Below are 22018 nucleotides of genomic sequence, written 5' to 3'. Positions count from 1 at the left end.
TTATGGTGTCTACTACCACAAGCAAAGCAAAAGTAAAGAGAAAATCCAGACTGACTGAAGCTGACCCGAGACTGCTCTCAAGAGAAAGATTTTCAAGGCCAGGTTGGAGGGGGCCCTGGGCAGCCTGGGCTGCTCTGAAACGTGGAGGTTGGTGGCCCTGCGTGTGGCAGGGGGTTGGAGATCTGTGATCTTTGAGGTCCCTTCCAACCCAACCATTCTGTGATTCGGTGATTTCTCTGCCTGTTTTTTCACACACATAAATGTTCTTTTCTGCACATTTGAATCTGAAGTTATACTCTTAAATATAAATTATTATAATAAAATATAATTAAAATAATAATTAAATTATAGTCTTAAAGATAAATAGAATAAGGATAAAAAAAAAACAAATTAAAACAAGTATAAAGCCATGAGTTGTCTGGTCAGACCTCAGAGCAGACCCTACTTCCAGCAGAACTAAAGAGCTGTTGATGTCCCTTCTTATCTGAATTTTTTTTCTTAGGAAAAGTGAAAGCATTCTGAGTATTACGAAGGAAAGAGAAACATCTCATTGAAGTGACTTTTGGACAATTTTCTAACTATGTGATTTAGGACAGCTTGGCAGGAGGACGTATTCTGCCAAGAATGCATCTATAATCCTTAAGATACATGGCAGGAAAGGAAGAAGATCGGGTGACAAATGTAAGCAGAAACTTCTTCAGCTAGACAAGAACCTGGATGTGTGCAAAATGCAAAGCCGTGACAAGAACAGGGAAGTCACAAATCAAATAAAACTGATTAGAAATTAGGCAGCTTTTCAAATGTTGGCTCTGGGGACTTAGAACAAGGAGAACTAACGAGTGGACAGCAGTCCACCTGCAGGCAAGGCTTCAGCAAAGCTTCGGCTTCTTTTCTCCAGGTGCCACTTCCATTCCGGTGCCCCTTTGCAGCACTGTCTCTACAACCCTTCAGCAGTCGTGCACAACTACCAGCAGGAGCCTTCAGCACGGGCTGCTGCTTTTGCCCCGTTTGTCGTGGCAGAGAGACGTGTCTCTTCAAACAGAGCACAGAAAAAATATTTGAGTGCTATAACAGCAGATAGGGAAAATCCAAGTGGTGAAGGATTTTATTTCCATTTTTCCGCTAAGGCATTTGTTTCCAGCAGCCTGCAAGTCGTTTATTTTGGTCTGCTATCATCTCCTTTCTGCTTTTACTAAGTGTTGTAAAGTAAATTGCTTTAGTAATAACTTAAGCAAATTGCTGTAAAAATAGATAGCTTCATTTTTTTCTGCAAGGACTATCACTGCAAGAGACACATCTACTGAAATGAGTTTCCATCAGTTACTAGGGAGTCTAATTGCCCATGTTTTAGTCCCATCAGTAAACATTTGCTCCCACTAAGGCACATCACACAGAAACTAGGAGGGTACATAAAGAAAAGAAGACAAAGTCTAAGGGAAAACATGATAACTTACATGAAGATTTCATTTTCCTTCCTATTTGCCCAAGCTTTCTGCAGTGAGGCACAGACTGATGCCACTACAGCCTCCAAGACACACTCTGAAAGCAACTCTGCTTGAAACAGTTCAGGCCTTTCTTATCTCTTCTTCTAATTGCCATGTTATAACAACACAGCTCTTAGTGCCTCTCCTCACAAACATGTTAGCATGAGAAGTCCCATTACATTAAAGGAGTTCATTCACTCGCCAGCATCTGAAAGACCAGCCAATAACAACCTATAATATTCTCCTACTTACTCGTTCCAGAAATAATTTTGCAGTCTTAGCAAATATTCCACAGGTAAATTGGACTCTATGCAAGCCAGATTTCATTGCAAAAGTAATCAGAAAAAAAGGGCACGATTTTAATACTAAAACCTCCTGGATTTGTTTCCTATCCATCAAATAGAAAGGTCAACAGAAATACAGACGCGATAATTTGATTTTATAAACACTCCATATTCCCTATTTCTGATTTCTATTAAGTTGAAGTTCAGATTTAGGTGGTGACCACACAAGTGCTTAGAATAATGTCCTGCAGACCTGCGATACCCTGAGCTGGTTAATAGCATCGCTGTGCTCCAGGTTCACTTTTAAGGTCCTTGTGCTGCAAAGTGCAGAGCGCTGTCTTGCAGACAACATGCTGTAAAGCCCATTTGCTGCATTGCAGCATATTTAACTGCAGCTTTCATAGTCTTTGCCACACTGCTGAGAAGCACAGGACTGTAAGAGCCCAAAGCCTCTGGTGCCTCAGTGCTGAGGCTGGGTGACATCCAGATAGCTCCAAGCACTGTCTTTGTGAGACCCTTTTGTTAGGAGCAAAGTAACACAGATGCACAAGCAGAGGCAGGTTTAAGGCTAAAAGGGAAGCACCGGGACTCCACGGGCCGCTGATCTCCGTACTGACACTAAATCTGCTCCAAGAATACAGAGCAGCCAGATCAGCTGAAGCTTTTAACGGCAGTTGTAAATCACGAATGCAGAAATACTTAAAAAAGTTTCTCATACTTTTTCTTTCTCCTGAGCTCTGCGAATCATTTCCTGCTTTTTCTGTAGCCTTTCTTTCTCATCTTCCTTTTCTTTTCTTCTAGCAGCTACAGCAGCTTCCAGCTCAGCTGCCTCCTCTTGTTGTGCTCTCCATTGTAGGACCTGAGAGAAAGAATTGAAAAGACTGTTTAAACAGCTGTGCAGGAGAATGCGTGCAATGTTGTGATCCTGCTAAACTGACACTGGTAAGGAAACCCGTGTGATCCATTTTCAAACTGAAATTTGTAACCTGTCAGCAATACGTAACCATTCAGGTAGCGTTGTCTTTCTGCATATTAATTTATATCACAGCTGACTTGTGTATTATGCAGTAAGAACACGTGTGGAAAGATTAGGTAAAATTGCCAAAGGAACCTCGGCAACATCGGATCTTAAATCTTTCCAGCTCTTGGACTTTCAATAACGCTTAAGTTTCTTAATGACCCCATCATTTCCTTTATGAAGGGATCTGTACTGTGGCACTCAGGGCAGTCTGGTGAAACGCTCCTGACAGATGCTGCCAGTGCCCAGGAGTAGGAAGGGAAAGCTGTTATTCCTCAGAAGCAAAACGCAGCTGATTGCCTTGCAGCCATTCTCTAAAGCACGGACACAGTCGGGATTAAGCTGCTGTAGCCTGAGAAATGGCAAACGATCGCCTGAGCCTCTGTCATTAACTATCCCCACCCCAACCCACGGAAGTGCCCTGTTTGCTCCGTGCAGTACTTGACCGTGAGTCAAGCAGGGAAAAGTGAAAATGATCACAAAACCAGCAAATCAGAGGAACAGACGGAAATGAGGAGTCAGCACAGGCATTAGCGCTGTGGGTGTAAAGCGGACGCGCAAACAGGAAGAGACCTGGGCAGCGAGCTAACAGAGCAGCCTCAGGACCAGAGAAGAACGGCTGTACCAAGATACCCCAGCAAGTAGACCAGCACGCGGTGCGGTGCCAGCCCAGGGCAGTGGGACGCGATGCCCTGCGTGGCCCCAGCCAGCTCCGTAGCCGTGCGCTGCTCGGCAGCCCCAGCTGACGGCCCCGGCTGTCCGCGCTGTGGCAAGCTGCCCGCGCGGGACGGATCCTGCTCAGCATCCCGAACCCACCGCGAGGCACCGCTGCGTGCTGCTGAACGGGCCGTGTCAGCAGGCAGTGACTGCTTCCCGTGCCCTGCAGTGCGTTGCTCGCAGCGGGGAGCCCCGACTTCCCCCGGCGCTGTCGCGAGCAGCTCATCTGCTACGCGTGGCTTTCAATGGGATTAACGCTGTCTCCCGGCTGCTGGCTTGCCAGCTCTTTTGGCAATGGTTTTCTGAAGTGTTAGCAGACCTCCACGTTCCTCAAAAGAGTGAGCCTACAGCCATTCCTCACCTGGCTTTCTATACTACTGGGGGTACTTGCATACTGGCAGTAAAGCATCTCGTTTGCATTTTGCCATCTTTAATGCATTTCTCCGGCTGCACTGTGCACCATTCATTCTCTCCCATTCCCATGCAAGGCCTCTATTTGGACTCGCAGAGCGCTGGCGGTCCGTGTCCCCCAGTGAGCAGATCTCTGCAGGACAGATCCCATGTTCGCCCCTCTGTGCTGAGACAGCACTTCTACTTTCCTCTTTGCAGCCAATAGACCCAGGGCATCTTCAAGCTGATGTCCCATTGCGTTGTTATTCTCCCAGAGCACATACAACCTTTTCCAGCTTCAGCTCCATTCCCAAAGCTAAGAACTGCAGTGGGGGTGAGTGAGTCTTATACTTTGAAATGCACAGGGCCAAGCTGTGCCAGCAGACACCAGTGGGGATTTGAGTGTGTGCTCACATAATGGCAGTCAACACAGAGACAGCTATCTTTTTCTATTATTATTATTTTGGCTATTCTTAGAAAGGATTTTGAGCTGGAATTCAGAATTGTATACTATGGAAAGAAAATGTTAAAACATTACTGCTGTATTCCTCAGCACAGATGCTGCTCTTTATAGATGATCTTTCTCCTCAGAATTTTGAAAACATTCCCTTAGTAGAAGCTCATATCTTGGCTATATAAGTAAAAACAAACAAACAAACAAAAAAATGAAAACCATTTACTGCAGTTTCTTTGGCAGTGGTAAAATTACCCTTTCGCTCCTAAAAAGAAAAAAAACCCAAGCATAAAACCCAGCCCTTTCAGCCTGCCAGAGCTTAAGCAGGAGCATTAGAACATGAACGTGGAAGAACACGCAGCCATTTCCACTGCATGTTCGAAACAGCAAAACAGACTGAAACAAAAACACTGATGAAGCTTTCAAATCTAATAACAAAACAAAGGAAGAATGAAATCTGTGAGACGTGTGTGCAGACTGGGGCTAAAATAAACTGCTGGGAAACTGACAGAAAACTGAAACTGCTGTAATAACAACACTACTTGAGATACTCTGAACTTAAGCGAGCCAGAGTTAAAATACATATCCAGAAATTGCCTTTTTAAGCTTGCATTTTCCTTATCCCTGCTTTGCATTCGCCTCAAGCTCCTTAGAATAATGACAAGTGCCAGCGTAAGTGGGGTCAAGATGTGCTGCAGCTTCAGCCTCCTTTAAGTCTGAGAACCCTCCTGATGCCTTACTGACCTTCACCAGATATTAATTACCTACTTACCAGGATCTCTTTCATTTGTTTTATTTCAGCCATTAGTTAGCATGCTGAACCATTAAAAAGGTTTTACTAAATCTGCAGCTAACTGAAACTTCAGGGGAACTTTATCTCAGTACACATTTACAATCAGAAGTGTCCCAACACAGAGCCTGTCACCAAGGTAACTGATTAAAGGAAAGCCTATGGCAATAAATCAGTACATTGCATCTGATACTAAAGATACCAAAACTAGTCTGAAAACATCTCAAGCTTCCTTACTTGTTCATTTTGGTTAGCAATAGCGCTCATGGCACGTATGTTACACCAGCCTCATGACAAGTCTCTCCCTAGTTACATGCATATAACTCTTCTCTTAGTGTCCTTTCATTCATGGCAGAGATCACTATCAGGGTGTGACCGAGATTTTCAGCAGGTTACATACAAATAAGTGGGCATAACAAAGCATCAAATATAGGATTTCACTCATCTGCATCACAAAACATGCAAAAATGTTTACCAGCCAAAACTGATGCACATCAATAATAAATACAGTGCTTACCTCCACTGCTTTCCCCAGCGCTATCTGCATTGCCCTAAATCACTACTAAACACAAGCATTTACTTAGTGGATATAATCTGCTTTCCACTTTCATCTAATCTAGTTAGGATTTCCAGGTGTATGAGTGCATTGCAGAACAAGAAGATAGAACAGAATGAGCAGAAGGAAGGAAAGTTTCATTATATCATACTTCCCCTCAATACCCATTTACTCTTTCCAGGAGGCAGCACATGAAATTAGGTTACACCATCCCTGCCCACTCCCACATTCATCCGATCAGTGCCTTTCACTAAGGCAAAAGAAGAATCACGTTCTTTAAAAAGCGATTTGCTGTTGCAACAAAAAAGGAAAAACTGGCAGAAGCAGAAAGTGACTGTTTGCAAAATATTTTTGAGAGGCGATTCAGTAGGTTGGCACTATGTCATGTCTGCCCCAAATGAACTGCTGAAGTCATTTAGGATAAAACGCTCTCAACTAAACTAAGCTAAATTAAAATGCTCTGTTATGTAAGAGATTCCAAAAACTAGGCGTTGAGCAGCTGAGTCTAACGTCAAAATGATTCAGTTTTTAAACCACATTTGAGCATTACAACCATCTTTCTGCTAGTTCTGGTCTCATGGTCTCACCTTACGCTGCGGTCAGAATGCCTGTATAGGGGAACTTCTCAGAAAGCACCACCCAAAGAAGGCACAGGCCAGATTTCAAATCAGATTCCTGCTAGCATTGGCGCAGCTTGTGAAATAAGGAACTAGACTGCCTTGACTCATGACAAAAAGGGACCTGGTGTGCTGCCTCGTGTAGAAATCAAACCTTCACGTGTATCTGATGCAGCCAACTGTATCCTGCACTGCATCAACAGAAGTGTGGCTAGCAGGTCAGGGAGGTGGCCGTGCCTCTCTGCTGAGTCCCCTGCAGTGCTCTGGGACCCCCGGCATGAGGACATGGACCTGCTGCAGTGGGTCCAGCGAAGGCCCTGGGGATGCTCAGGGCGCTGGGACAGCTCTGCGTGGGGACAGGCTGAGGGAGCTGGGGTTATTTAGCCTGCAGAAGAGAAGGCTCCAGGGAGACCCCATAGGGGCCTTTCAATACCTCAGGGGGCTCTTCATCAAGGATTGAATTGATAGGACAAGAAGTAATGGCTTTAAAGTAATAAAGGGTAGATCCAGGTTAGATTCTAGAAAGAGATTTCTTATTCAAAGGGTGGTGAGGCCGTGGCACTGCCCTGAGCTGAGGTCCCCATCCCTGGAGGTAAGCCAGACTACGGATGGGCCCCAGGCAGCCTGAGCTGGGAGGCAGCCAGCCCACAGCAGGGGCTTTGGAACTGGATGGGCTTTACGGTCCTTTCCAAACCCATCATTGTGCAGTTCTGCGATTCACTTTGCAAACTACGCTTCACTACATATTTGTACTGCTCATAACTCTGTGGAGCCCAATCCTATCTGAGAGCCTCTGGGTCCTGCTGCAAAGTCAACAACAAGAAAGGGCAGGCAGAGAAATGGAACCTCTGTGGCATACATTTTAATACTTCACAATAGTTTACAAGTGACTACAGGACACTCAGTTTCCAAGCTTTTCAAGAAAAACCACTGCGTTCATTGGGATTTTCCTCCAGAGGAGAACAGATACAGGTCTGAAGAAGAAAAACAACCCTTAACAGCATTTCTGATGATCCACTAAAGAATAATCTGGGACCATAGAATGCACCAAAAAATTAATGCGTACTTCATTGCATTCTTCCCTTCTTAGGAGTGCAAAAACTTAACAGGAGATCTCACTGTGTCAGCAGTAAATGCTTTGTTTAATAATTAAAAAAAAAGAAAGGTGGTTAAACTAATATTAAAAATTACACTGAAAAGTGGATCCCCTGTTGTCTGTTTCACAAAGAAACTTGCATCTTAGCAGTACAAGTACTGCCAACATTCAGTTTGGAAAGTTTTTAATTACAACTGGCATTTCAAGTATGTTTCACAGTCCATGTGCTGTTAGAGGAGCTCTTGCCAAGTGAATTATTAAATTGCTGTGCTGAACAGAATGCACACGTATCTATTTTCAGTTCATTATTACAACGTTCTATATTGCAATAATGTAAAGTACACTGCAAACTACTTGAAGTCTGAATAGTAATAACGTATTTACCATGCACTTAATATTACAGATATATCTCTTTTAATGACAGACAAAGTTCTGAGGAGATTTTCCTTAGGAATTCCCATTAAGTTAACTAAGCTAATGTTACACCATATACGGTGTTTCCTATTAAGAAACACTGGCTTCCATTAGAAGCAGATATTGAAGTTGCCTAGGTGAAAACAACAAACTCGGCCCCAAGATCCTTCAAGCAGCTGGATTACTTAGCTAGACAAACAGGGACAGAGGACAACTACTCGCATTCAGAGGCTCGGATGGAACAGCTCAAACTAAAACTCACCTTTGTAAACTGGGCTGCTACAAAGCAAAACTCAGAGAATGGCTGGGAGGAGAAGTGCCACAGGATGACTGCACACAGCTCCAGAGCTGATGCTGCACAGATAAAACAAGCACCTAGAATTCACATTCTAAGCAAGAATTTCCAATAACCTTGGTGTGACGAAGTCAGTACTTTAAGTCATAACAAAAAATGGGAAAGAAGGGAAATTTTTCCATTTCCATACCCTGAGAGCTCATTCTTTCAACCTTATAAAATCACCCAAACTAGCAACACATTTTCAGAATCTCCTAGAGCTGTATCTGGAACATTTGTATGCACCTTTCCTTTCAGAGAGCACATCATCTCCTGGGCTGATCAGCAGAAGTGAGAAGTTACAGCAACAGTGGCCAGTGATGTCAGCAGTATGTGAACAACACAACACTGTGATACTAACAGATGGCGGGCTGAAATCTCCAGTAACTTTCGCCTCTAACCAAACCCTTCCCTCTTCTCCTCCAGAGCGGGAGTTCTTTCACCTCCCATTCTTCTGAACAGCAACCTCCAGACTCCACAGGGCCTCATACGACATCCCAGGCAAGTGGGACAAGCTGCTTTCAACTGACTTATACAAGACCTATGAAAAATCCTTTGCTAGAGCATTTGGTAATGAGGTAACTCAGAAATAATACATCTGCAAGTTTGTTTTTCTAATCACAGAGTGAATTTCTCTTCTGACATTAACAACAAAAGTTCACACCCCTAGTAGAGTTTGTCTGGTACCCTTGAGCAGCTTGTGCTCCACAGGCTTCTCTCTGCAAAGTCTGCAAGAAATAAAAGAGAAAATCAAAACTACTGGTACTAGCATTAATTTTGTCCCATAAAAGTCCATATCTGCCACAAGAAAAGGTCTAATTTAAAACACAGAATGTGAATAAAAGTAGTTTTTCATAATTAATAGAACCATAGATGCTTTCTTCAGCGATAAAAATGCTTATAGCAGAAAGAGGGATATGAAAGCATAATCCTGCAACAAAAATGTGTTCTCAAATCTGTATGCTGACTTTTATAGTGTGAATTCTAATTACGACCATGAGGCCTGAGCAAACTGGAAAGGCAGTTAAAACTAATTTGCTTCCCACTGGCATAGAGCAGGGTGTCCACTGCTGTGGCTCATCTGGTAACTCAGCGCTTACACTGAGCTGATCGCTTGCAGTCCCTCTGCACTGCCTTTAATAACTAGCAGACATAAAACATGTTGTGTGCAACTAACAGCAGGAGTAAATCACTGCAAGTAGAAAGAACATGTGGTTATAAATTACTCTGTAAATAATTCATGGAACAAGCAAAAAGTGAAGCCTGAACTTCTGCTTCTCTCAGATTAGTATTTCTTCAGTCCCTCTGAAGTAAAATGTAAAGATCCGGATAACCCAATATCCATCTGTTTATTTATATTCACATCCTCCTAATGACTTTTTCTTAATTAGAAAAAAGAACAATTATTTCTTCATTTGCAGTACAAGAATGTTTGCTTTCTACACACTACAGATTGCTTTATGAACTCCTTCTACTGTGCGAATATGGAACAAGGGCGAAGTTAAATGATTCTCTCCGTTACAAATTGGCCTCACAGTAACATCACCATAACAAAGAGGTGTGAACTGCACCAGGAGGGAAGAAAAAACATCTGAGCTACTAAACCCTTAAATCTCAGAGATAACCTTACATAATATATTGCAAGAAGATTGCAACAGAAAGGTTGATAATCAGAAATAACGTAATTAACTGAAAAATACTGGAGGCACAGGGAAAAAGAGGGGAAAAAGGAAAGCATGCAAAACAGGCAGAGACAAACTCTGCATATGCTTCAAGCTTAAAACGTACAGTCTTGATCTGACCCAAAAGCTGTGCAGTTTGTCAATGTTTTACTAACCTCAAGCTAAAAAATCTGGGTTGATTAGCTCTGGACTGAAAACATGCTCAGAGCCAGAGCTGGCTCATCTCTGGTGAGCTTCTAAGTCTCAGGTATGGAGAAATGCTGTAATGTCCTACAGCCCTCAGCTTTATCACATACTTACTGAGTGAACACCATTTGAAAATTGGTATTTGAAAACCAGCTTATGAAAAGTTCCTTGTATCTATCATTTCTAGGAAGGGAACTGGGCACATCAACGGCCATTGCTCCATCCTGCCGAGAAAGAAAACTCTGGATCCACAGAATCACAGAACAACGGAACATTCCGAGTTGGAAGGGACCCACAGGGATGATGGAGTCCTGGACATAACGTAGATGTCTGTGAACCCCAGTCATTACACTGTGGAACTAAAAAGTCACCGACAAAGCCTATGATTGGTTTATGTACTGTACATACTGCACAGAAATAACAATAATAATAAATTTGACAAGCAAAAAGTCCTGAACTGGTGCAAAATAGCCAATCTTTATAGATCTTAATGAGATCATTCTGGCTAACATGAGCTGCATCCAGCATTCAGTCTCTTCTTATGCCAGGAAAGGTTCTCAGTTGCAGAAGCCAGATGTGTTTGGTTTGGGACTCAGACCCTACACTTTCATCAATCAATAAATAATAATAAATTATGAATTACAGATGTCCCACTACTTATTTTAAAAAATGTTTCCTGCAAAATTATCAAATTACAGACAAAGCATTACAACTGACAGCTATCCACAATTTAAAAGCAGACAAACATTCTGTTGCATAATTTGACCTCATTTGGTAGTCATTCATTCAAATCAGTGATTTCATTCATTCAAATCAGTGATTTGACTGAATAAGGAGGTACAACACTTCTCTCTAAGTTTACTGATATTTTATTAAAAAATAAATAAAATCCCTTCTTATTATACAGGAAAGGAAAAGAAGCAAGCCAATATTCAACATGCTTTACATAATTTTAATACTCCCATTAATTCCACCTAACTAGTCTCCTTTTTCAATCAATTTATTGTCTTAGTTTCTGTTAGGATAAGGAATGCATAAATTGTTCTCCAAAAATTAAAAGCCTGTTGTAAAAGATTCTAGCACTAGAGCGGGGATTAACCCCAGAGCACAAAGAGAGAAAAGATACAAAGGAAAACTGATGTTCTGCTTTGTGCTAAGGAAGAACAAGTTCACCCTGTGCACATTCACTTGAGACTGAGCTGCCCTTTTGTGCACTTCTGCAGGTCCTCTGCTGACCGTCCTTTATAACTTGCATTATACGAAGGTGCAGAGAACTGGATTAAAATATTTTAAAATAAGTTCAATAGAAAATAACATTCTGAATACCTGCAAACACCTGGATGCAATCTGTAGATGCAGAACAGTGAGTAGTTCAGGCCATCAAGCACCAACTGTGAGCAGCACTCTGCCAACCCTCCTAAAAGGTCACTCTCACCTCATTGCCTACCTGCCTTTTGACAGAACAATTTGCTTCTCTTTATGTTGTTTAGGAAGAGAGATTTTACTGAAACACAGCATCTTCTACAGAACCCAAATGCACACACTGTAAAGAACATGAAATGTAACCCTACTGCTCATTTAGGGTACATTTCCCCCCACGGCTCTGCTGTCTCCCTTCCCCAGGACAAATGGAGATGTTACAGACAGATATCAGAAACTTAAGGATCTTTAAGGACAAGAGAGTTTATCCTCATTAGCATTGCTCATTTCACACCTTATTTCACTTGGATGAATGGCTCTCATGATTTATTTCACCAGAAGTTCCCGAGTTCTGGTGAGGACATGCAGAGATTTTCTGGGAGATGAAATATGGGATACAAACTTAGCAATCCATTCCCAAGTAAGAACCGCTGCAAGCAAGAACGTAACTTCTCTGCTGCTTTACTTTTTAATCATTGTGCCATCTCCAGTCATCCATGAGGCTGAGTCTCATCGATGGCACGGTTGCCTCCTGTGCATTTAAACCAGCTTTAAATCATGTGTTCATTAGGTCGTTTGCTATGCCTTGGTTTGTTACTGCCACAGAATACGCATAAATGTTGGGTGATGTTATGTGGTTATTACTGACAATAATAAAAAAAATATGTAGACAGATAAATCATTCAGGAAGTACATTTTTTCCCTCTGGGAAAGTGGTATGCGTGAGATCTCCTTATGCTGAACTCACTGAAATGCAGAACAGTAAGCCAGCTAATGACAAAAAGGATTAGAACAATCCTACACCTGGTTTTCAGCTCTACAGGCCTTCCTTTGCAGAGACAAATTTATTTTTAATCTCACCTTAACAATGCTCATCAGGATGGATTTTCCTCTATGAATATTTAACTCCCAGAGTTACTTCTTAGTTACCAGCAGCCCCTTTCTGTGGCACCCCTTCCTTAGCTGCACACTTCACACTACGAGCAGAAGCCAGCTGAAGGAACTGCAACTAGTTAACATGTAAACTTTCTGATGCATATAGCCTCAAATCCAGACAAAACACACAGATGCATACGTTCGGAATGATTTCCCTCAGAAAAGCTGCCCAATTTCTCCTTCCATCCTGCAGCCCTTCAGCTGCAGGTCACAATGATGTTCTTCTTTAGCGGAAATGCTGCGCCGTTTCGATTCCTTTCTTCTGGGAAAGGGGTGAATTGTTTTTGATCAGACTTTCACCCTCTTTTATTTTTTTAAAACAAAGTCACCTTTGAAAGCAGCTTTTGAGAAGCATAGCACTAATAGGCTTAAGTTTCAAACAGTTCCTGGTTACGGAAACAGGAGGTCAGAACCTAAGGACTTGGAGGCATCGTTCAACGCATGGGTGAAAATCTTCAGCTAGGTGGAGGTAACATAACACTTTGTTACTTTTTGAGAAGGAAAAAGAAGACTGGCTCACAAAATGCAAAATTCTGGAATAAATGCCCTTTTGCCCTGTAAGTCTTTCTCACCTCTTCACACAGCAAATCACCTTTCAGAATACTGTGAAACCTCTGTTTCACAACAGGGGCAAAAGTGGTGGAGCCCATTTTTAAGAATTCTTTCTACAACCTGAAAAGTGAACAGAAGGGAAGGCAGGTACTTGTTATGCCTCTGAAAACAAACCAGTGTTCATTTAAAAGACTGGTGATAGTGATGCTTCACTACCACTTCAGAAGATTCTAGTGTTGAAAGCGATTACGACATTGTTCCTCAAAGTGCGCGAGCTTTAACTAAAACACAAATATTTTGTGGCTTGCCAGGGTTAAAAAGAAACAGAGTATGGTGGCAGACCTCCACGCCTGGTGGCTTGCTTGCAGCCTCTCATATTCTAAACAGCAGAACAGACCTTGTTCTTCCAATAGTTCAGAAATAGTAGTTCATCAGACTCTGAGATGGTGCTAAAAATCCACCAAAACAAATGGGATTGCAGTTTATACAGAGATTATACCCACAGCACGAAACTCATAGTAAGGCCTAAACTGAGCTAGATGATCAAATTCTTAATCAATAAAAGACAAACTAATTTCAAGAGCCGGTAGAAGGAATACGATGCTAACAAGGATCCCTATGGGTAATGAAATGGAGAATCTTCAAAGCCATTTTCAAGTCAAGCCTCACAAACACACTGACCTGCACCAACAGACTGCGGTTCACCCTGTTCTCTGCTTTGGTTTGTTGTTTGTTTTTGTTTTTTTAAATTGGCCAAAGTGATTCAATAACACTGGTGAAAACAGGATGGTCATCTTAGTTTTTTCATCTAAAACCAGTAACTTTTAGAACAGTTTTTGCTTCTATTCATTTTGAATTTGGCAGTAAAAACTGAGCTTGCATGAGGTATATTTATAACAGATCCTACCTTGGCTTTCAGCTCAGCACAGATCTCCTGTTGCTTTTGTCTGTTAATAGCTGATTCCGCTTCTGCCTCCTGAGCAGCGGAGGCTTCAGCAACAGCCATCAGCGCCTTCAGGACGAATGCTTTCCTAGCTTGAGTCCAACTTAATATCAAGACTCTGCGTTGATTCTTAAAGAAATTGTAACGATCCCAAGCTTTCTCATGAGTAACCTAAAAAAAAAAGTAATGCATTTCAGACAAGCTTGAAAACTAAAAATCAATAAAATATTTTGCAAATCTTGAGTATCATTGGCATAATTACTGTATCTCCAATACCCGCGTGGAATCACAATCGAGAGCCTGAAAGTTATTCTGCCTGATGCTAGCTCTGCAGCAGCCTTCCAACACTAGCAGGCCATCCTAGCACTGCCATCCTTCCTGTTGTCTCCTCCACCACACAGCACTTCAGTATTCTGATATCCCACTGTTCTTTTCTGAACAGTACTTTTGGAACACAAATAAACAGAATGCTTTCTTAGAATACAAATGCTGTCATAGAATACATAAAATGCAAGTAGGTCTTTTCAATACATCATCAAAAATACCAAGCACTTTTAGTTAGATGAGGCTCATCATAGCAAATTATGACCTCCTATAGAGAAACAGAACACCATGTAAAGCAGTTGCATTGATGTACTACAGATGAGAATTAGCTTCACTTTTTCTTTCCCAATATGACACTTACAAACAGACTTTTAGCTTGCCAAGCAACTGCCATTAATAATACACAGTTTTTCATCTTAAATACTCCTTCTTTGATTTTAGTCAGTGAGGTTCCAAAGAACATTGAAGCTTCATACCGTTGACAGAAGCAGTGATGGGTGAGGCTGCATGGACTGCGGCATTAGAAACTTGAACCTGTCTTACATCCCCCAAAAATATGAACTACAAGGATGAATGTTCTAGAGATGGCCTTCTGCTCACAAACTTCTAGAGGCCCATTCCTGATGCTCCCTTCCAGGCTTTTAGCAGAAGACAAGAGGATGCTGACTCAGCTAGTGCCTGGCTCACAGGTTTCCCATGGGCTTGCAGCTGGTTGGAAATTAAATGTATCCCTCCCTCTGGAGCTCCTCTCTGCACAGCTGTTTATATGGTCACCTCATCAGAGGTTCACACAGCCATCACTGCTGCCTCAAACTCCGGTGAGCCTTGCTGGCAAGCAGCTAAACTACCCTAAGAAACTCCTGTACAAGAAAGGAGATGAGCAGGTTGCTCATCTAAAAGCAGGTCACTCTGATGACCTGCTGCTGAATCAAGCACCCACTGCTTGTCCAGTGACCCACTCTTCTTCAGAGAGAAGGAAGAAGAGAAGGTTCTAAGTTTAGTTAGTTATGCTAATGTAATAAACGTTCTAAGAATAGATTCTTAGTACTGTTCTAACGTTTCTGTACCTGTCATGACAATATAAACACTGCATTCAATGCGGAATTACGATTTTTAAATTTTAAATGCCCCCCCAAAGAATTAGAGAGGCCCATTAATAATGTCTATGGTGAAAAACGCACAAACACTGTACGAAGCACATCATTATTTAGCCCAGTTATCACATGCAAAAGTTCCAAAGTCCACAACAACTTCGCCGTCAATGAGGGCATGCCATAAATCTGTATCACTTCATTGTCACTGCTTTGTAGCAGGCACTCCTCAAATACAAGAAAGTAGATGGTCTAAAAATAAATGCAGAGGTAAAAAAAGACTCCAGCTTTCCCTGCGACGTCCTGAAGTATTCTGGCCTTGAACTGGGTTTCTCCATTACCCGCTATGTGCTTATTCACTGTGGAGTGTAAAAGGAATCAGCAATCAATTTGAAGCACATTATGAATATAAAAATAGCCTCTCCCTGAGAGCAGGAGATATCTTTCGCTCTTCCTGCTGTATATGTGCCACAAGCCAATTAAAATAACTATTCCTAGACGGTGTGACAGTGGTATACATCCTCATAAAAAATAAAAATAACAAGAGAAGCTGAACAGTGTGACATAGCTATAAAATGGTACAGCAAAGCAATGCTAGCAAACTAATTTTGTGAACTTGGCAGCAAGGGCTTGTGGAACTATAAAATCCCCACAGTGCATATTTTGAAGCCGCGATCAAGAAGTGAACGGCTTTCAAGTTCGTGGATTTTAAAGACAGGGACATCTCATCTTCACCGTGCAGAATAAAGCCAATAATTAAGAACTTACGAAAGAAAAACCTTTGCTAGGCATTTTTAATACAAACACTACCGGAAGCTTGCTGTAGGAATGCACACATTTGAGCTCTACTAACCAGTTCGTGCCTAGACTTGTGAGGAAGACATCTGTGCAGCATGTCAAGGTACAGAGTCCTTCTCTGCTGGAGATCACTCGGATACTGATTGATGACAGTCTGAAAAACCCACCGATCCTCTTCGTTCCAGTCAGTGTTCCTGCAGAAATCCAGAACAACTGGTAACTGTGCCCAGCCAGGCCTGTCCTGCTGCCCAGTGCCTCAGCTACTGCCTGCGGGATGCATCACACACCTCAGCCTGAGCTGCTAAGGACAAGGGCCTTAGCAGATACGTCCCTTAGCAATTTTACCTGAGATAGACCTGTGTTTCTCTTGTTCTCCACTCATTTTTTTTTTAACTTCTCATAAACTGTGTGAAATACCTGACAAACTATTTCCAAGACGCAGCTGTTTAATTTTAGATCCAGCACCATGAAAAGAAATGGAGGTGGTTTCAAAATGGGAGGGAGATAAGATCCAGCTCCTGTAAAAAGTTTATTTTCAATGACTGACAGCTACTGTGCAAGCTGGAGACAGCATTAAACAGGAAATAACTTCAGTATAGCAGACATTGTCTAGCAATTAAAGTGCTTCCTTATAGGCTACTCCTTAATTTTTCATGAAAGACAATGAATGCAGATTGCTGAGCGTATGGTGCTTTCATTTTCTAGGAATAAAGAAGAAATAGTGCCCAACAGAGTAAAAGGAATTAAGGAACCCACCAAAAAGGGAATGGCTGCAGCCCTGTAACTGCAAGGCTGGGCTGCGGGTCTCCAAGCCAAGAGCTCCTGAGCTGCCACAGAGAAGGCAATGAAAGCTGTGCTATTCCTGCAGCCTGTATGAAAGCTCATGATCCTCAGAAATGAGTGCTATAAACATCACCCCCCTCTTCTTTTCTCTAGAGAGTGCTTTCAATGAAATCAGTTCAGTTATTAATTTTAGAATCTGTGTCATAATTTGATATTTTGAGGTATAGGCATTCTGAAGAATAACTTTAATGAACAAATTAATTATCCTTTGCTATGACTTAAACCTCTTCAACTGCAACTGCTCCCATGGAGGCTTAACTGACTGCATTTCTTAAGATAACACAGCATTCGTTCCAATCATGCAGGTTGATGAACATCTAGACGTCTTTTGCCTACAGTAAAGCACATCCTGACCAGCAGACACTGCACTGCCCACCTGAGAGCAGGGGCCGGCACAGACCCTGCCTCAGAATGCCGGCCTGGTGCCCCCCATCTGCTGGGCACAAAGGTGTGCGAGGTTTTGCACCCACATTTGCCTCAGCCCTCTCACCTCCCTAAGGATCCCTCTGACTGTCCGCTGCTGTGATGGCAGCTAATGATGGGTGCTGTGTTGCTCACGAGCACGACAGAGGAATTGGGAGTTGTGGAAGATGGCCCAGGGAGCTAACAGCTGGAGCCACATGTGGGTTATTGGAAGCAGGGAAACACAGAAGTCTTGGTTTGTCAGCTGTGAAGAGATTTGGTCAGCTGTATACAGACAAATAGCTAAAGGAAACATGATCAGTCTGGTATATTTGCAACCATTACATGCACAGAGAATTAGAAAAATATCTAGCTTCAATAAATGCAAGATATTTTCTTAATTAAACTTCTGCAAAATTACATAAAACAAGACCTTATCTAAATGAAATTTGACATCCCTCTTTACGTCACTATTTAAGGTAGTGTGCTTCTTCAGCACCAGGATATTGGCAAACATTTACAAAGCTGATGGCACAACCCAATTTTTAAACATCCTTCTTGCTTTTCTTCTGTGTAATTCTGCTACCAGAAAACATTTCAATCTTGTTTCTGTTCCAGAACTGAAACATGGAGATGGTCTGACAGTCAGCAAGCCTGGGGCAGCTGCTTCCTTTGAAACAAATTTACCCAGGGTTAATCCCTGGCCTTATGCTTTTAAAGAACACAAAGGGACTTGGAAGGGAAGCTGCCCTATAATCCCCACACATCCTTTGCAATAGCTGGGACAACATAAACTTGATGCACTGATGTGTTGTGGAATCTGCAGATAGGCTGCAACAAGGATTCTATGATATGATCAGTGCCACCAAATGAGATGTTAACTCCCCTGGCCATCAATTATGTCATTGCTGATTGTTCCACCAGAAACATCCCGTTAATTGGCCTTAAAAAAGGGACCACGTTTACTCACCACAGTCCTAATATCCCTTTCATTGAAAGGATGTTGCTGAGGATATGGTGCTGAATATGTAATACGAAACCCATCTTTCAGCTATTTAAATAATTGAGATATCCTTGGAAGTTGTGGCAAAAATATAGTTGTGCTTAGAGAATCATCAGCTATAACGCATCAGTTCCAAGTCCACGATTTATGGGACAATTTAGAAGTTGGATTTTTCCCAAAAACAAAATCTGTGTTTCAGCAGAAATAAAGGAAGTGAATTTGACTGATCAAACATCATCATCCTATATTATGCTTGAAAAAAAATCTTCAGTTTCTAAAAGCAATAAACACTGAAACTGCTATAAATGTGCCACCTGCTGCTTTGTAAATGCTATAAAAATTGGAAAGATCAGGACAATTTTTAATAAGTATCATGTTATAACACCTAGGACTCTATAGTAATAATAAACTGGTTTCAGATAACAGTAGGAGAAGGCCCTACAAAATATCCAGGCAGTTTATATAAAAGATATGTAGATAACATCACTTTCTAGGGGATGCAACATCTTACACCTGTTTGAGCATTCCCACACTAATTTATCAGCAGTGGCAGGATATTTAAGCACTGCATTGCAAGAGCGTGTAGGAAAAGGGGGAGTTTAGATCACGTTTGTGATTGTTTTACCAATAAAACAGGTTTTTTTCTGCTCTCTCCAGTTTATTCTTCCCAGGCTCCAAATAATTCCTCTGGCCTTCCCACTCTTCACCTTCTTAAAACCTGGCATCATTTTAATCTGGGTGATATCAGTAAAGAACAAAAAGAAGCCAAGGCTGGTACAACAGATGCAACTCAGCACTCTCCTGGACTCAAGTTAGCTGGAGCAGGAAAGCTGATCTTTGCTCCCATTAGCATATTATATTTCTCAGCTACATATGACATTTCTAGTTATGTTACATTTCCAGATCATTATGAATATTTGTGTTCTTTCTACTTTTTCATTTACAGAAAAACCTCTCCTTCTTTAAACTATTCTTTATCTATATATATTCTTAATTTATTTATGATGATAATTAGTGCAGTGATCCAAAATTCTTTAAAAGACGAGACCTATTTATCAGCTTTATAGACAAAAGCATTTCAGCTCTGTGCAAACAGCTGCTGACGTTAGCCCCAGAGAGCTGGGCAGTGAGTCAACTGTTCTCTGCACCGAATAGAATAGTAAAGGAAACTGCGGAACCTGTAAATTGCAAAATACATTGAAGTCTGTGTTGTCCTCTGCAAAAGAAATCCAGAAGCAGATATCATTACCTATATATGATGTCTAGCTGTTGATCAATCTCTTGCAGCTTAGACCAGTATTCATTTGCAAGCTTACGGTATTCATTGATAACAAAGCTCCTCAAGTCTGGATAAGGGAACTTCAAAGACAGGAGATCTGAAGGAACTTCATGGAAAAGTCCGTTTTTCTCTTCAAAACCATGCACTATGGCCTGGGATGAAAAAATGATACTCAGCACACTACTCTGCATTATATTTTTTCTCCAACATCATTAACTACATTTATAAGGAAAAGCTTACTTCTATTTTGTAGTCTTGAAGCTCTCTTTCCAAAGCCAGACTTTCAAGGCCAAGAAATTCCAAAACTGTTTTCCACTGTTTCTTCACAGATTCGATCTATTTCATGAAATACATTACTGTTATTTCTTTATATTGTTGGAATATGAAATTTCTGAGTTAGAAACAAAAACTTGATTTCCAGTTTAACTCTGCTATGCTCTTACAGGTTTCAGTGAAACAGATTTGCACTGTGGCAAGTGCAGAACTTACTGAATACTTACTAAATAGTCTGAAAGTCAGCTTTAGCCTCAAAACATTGCATACAAAATAAATGCTAAGCAGCCCATGATCAGAAATCGGACAAATAATGATAAAATGCCAACCTGCTGTAACTTCTCAGCTAGACTGAATTTGTTTTTCAGAGATGAGTCTTCCGTGACGTAATGCTGCATTTCAGACAGCCAGAACTTCAGATTCTCTCTTAGTTGCCAGATAGGAGCCACAGCATCAGTTTGGTAAGCATCCCGCTCCTGGGACAATTTATGCTCTATGTGCAAATGAAACATAAAGCTTTCTAAAACACAAAGTATTATGCAGCACTGTGCTTCCTAAACCAATAACTGTCATGACCAGTATTTAAAAACTCAACAAGCAATGAAGATAATTTTGACTGCAATAAATAATCAATAAATGAATTGAAAATTCTTACCCAAGTCCCATATATCCAAAAAAAAGTCGTACTTATGACTTCCTTCATCAAGAAGAGCCTCTATTTCTGCTTCTGCTTTTTCCCTGCAAAACGGGAATGAGTTTGACAGAAGACTTGATTGATTTCTTAGTTCTTAAGTTTGCAAGAATGATAAACCTCAGACATTTCATTCATTAAGTAAAAAGGACTCTCCACGTGTGAAGGTACTAAGGGCAGGAGTTTGATGGGAGAGAGGTATGGAAGCCACCTTTCCTTCAGCAAAACATGCTGTAAGAGATCTGCTATATAGCATGCAAGCTGGTGGACATAAGGCAGCAAAGTTGTGGTTTGGGCAGCAAATTCTTTCTGAGAAAAGAACTGCATCAGGATACCAGAAGTATTCTTCCTGAGAATTCTGGGATAATAGCCATCGTTCAAAAGGCACGAAAACAGCTTCTGCAGCCTGTTGCCTCTTGTCCTGCCACTGCCCGGCACTGAAGAAAGCCCAGCACCACCCATTTGATTCTCACACTTCACGTATTCACAAGCACTGATCAGAGGCCCTCTCACTCTTCTCTTCTCCAGGTTGAAAAGCCCCAGGTCTCTCCGTTTACTTTTGCAGTGACCTGTGTGCATGCAGAACATCCACCTCGCTCTGCCCATTTTTAATCTGTTCTCTTTGCACCTGCAGACCCCTTTCAATGGCAGTCACAAACTCTTTTGCCTGCACAAAGATCTGTCTTCTCCTCCTAATGTCCCTTTCATCCCATGTGCCTCACAAGAATCTCTGCCATCTGATGTATTTATTTAACAATGAATTCCTCAGCTCCTACCTGTTCTCACTGAGTCTCTTATACTCTTGCCACCACACTCGGCAGTGCTGTTTCTGCAGCATTTGCTCTTTGCTAACTTTTGAAATTTGCTCCATTTTTTTGATCTGCAAGGCGATTAAGAGTGTCAGTATGTTTGGTACGTGAATATTGAATTTCTTCATATTGAAACTGAATTACAGAACAGAAAACATAACAGCTCTTTACAAAGCTGTTTTCTAAAGAATGAGGGGTAATTAATTTCCATGAAAACTTTTATTCCACTTCAAGTTGCAATTAAAATGAAAAATGAAAGAAGTGTAATCCGTTTTCTTCTTCTTTGCCTTCATATTCCTATTTCCCAGAGGATAAAGGGGGTGGGTGAGTAAGAGAAAGAAACAGCAACAAACTTTCTTACAGGTGGGAAGAAGATGTAAGAATGAAAGAACATCTCTGAAGAAAAATTACTTTAAAAATTGGTTACTGAAAAAGGGTGCTTTTCTAAATCCGTCCAATTAGAGATGCTCTGAATTTGTCTGCAGATTTCACAAAGGCATTGCTTCAACTTCATGGAGAACAGGAAGGAGTGCTTTCAGAGAGATGGAGTTACTTCTTAAAAATCCATCATGGGACAGTGGAGGAAGTAGCAGCCAGACATTCTGGCTAATCAACAGAGAAGAAAGAAGGAAC

General features: G+C 41.5%; 1 protein-coding gene across 1 annotated transcript in view; it reads right to left on the bottom strand.

Annotated features, from left to right (window-relative positions):
• Positions 1-21452, bottom strand: part of CCDC148 (coiled-coil domain containing 148) — a 31727-nt gene extending 10275 nt beyond the window's left edge. Inside the window, exons 1-8 of the mRNA XM_042877890.1 lie at positions 21353-21452; positions 20541-20623; positions 20215-20378; positions 19853-19948; positions 19583-19764; positions 16141-16279; positions 13837-14043; positions 2487-2627 (exon numbers count right to left, since the gene is read on the bottom strand). Of these exons, the coding sequence (XP_042733824.1) occupies positions 2487-2627; positions 13837-14043; positions 16141-16279; positions 19583-19764; positions 19853-19948; positions 20215-20378; positions 20541-20623; positions 21353-21447 (1107 nt within the window). The 5' untranslated portion in view covers positions 21448-21452. The remainder of the gene's footprint in view (positions 1-2486; positions 2628-13836; positions 14044-16140; positions 16280-19582; positions 19765-19852; positions 19949-20214; positions 20379-20540; positions 20624-21352) is intronic.
• Positions 21453-22018: the final 566 nt, after the last annotated feature.

This window comes from Lagopus leucura, unplaced genomic scaffold, assembly GCF_019238085.1.
Source record: "Lagopus leucura isolate 7727_CA_CO unplaced genomic scaffold, USGS_WTPT01 Super-Scaffold_100019, whole genome shotgun sequence".
Lineage (NCBI taxonomy): Eukaryota > Metazoa > Chordata > Aves > Galliformes > Phasianidae > Lagopus > Lagopus leucura.
Note: the sequence above shows the minus strand (reverse complement) of the source record. Positions and strands in the feature narration are given on the sequence as shown.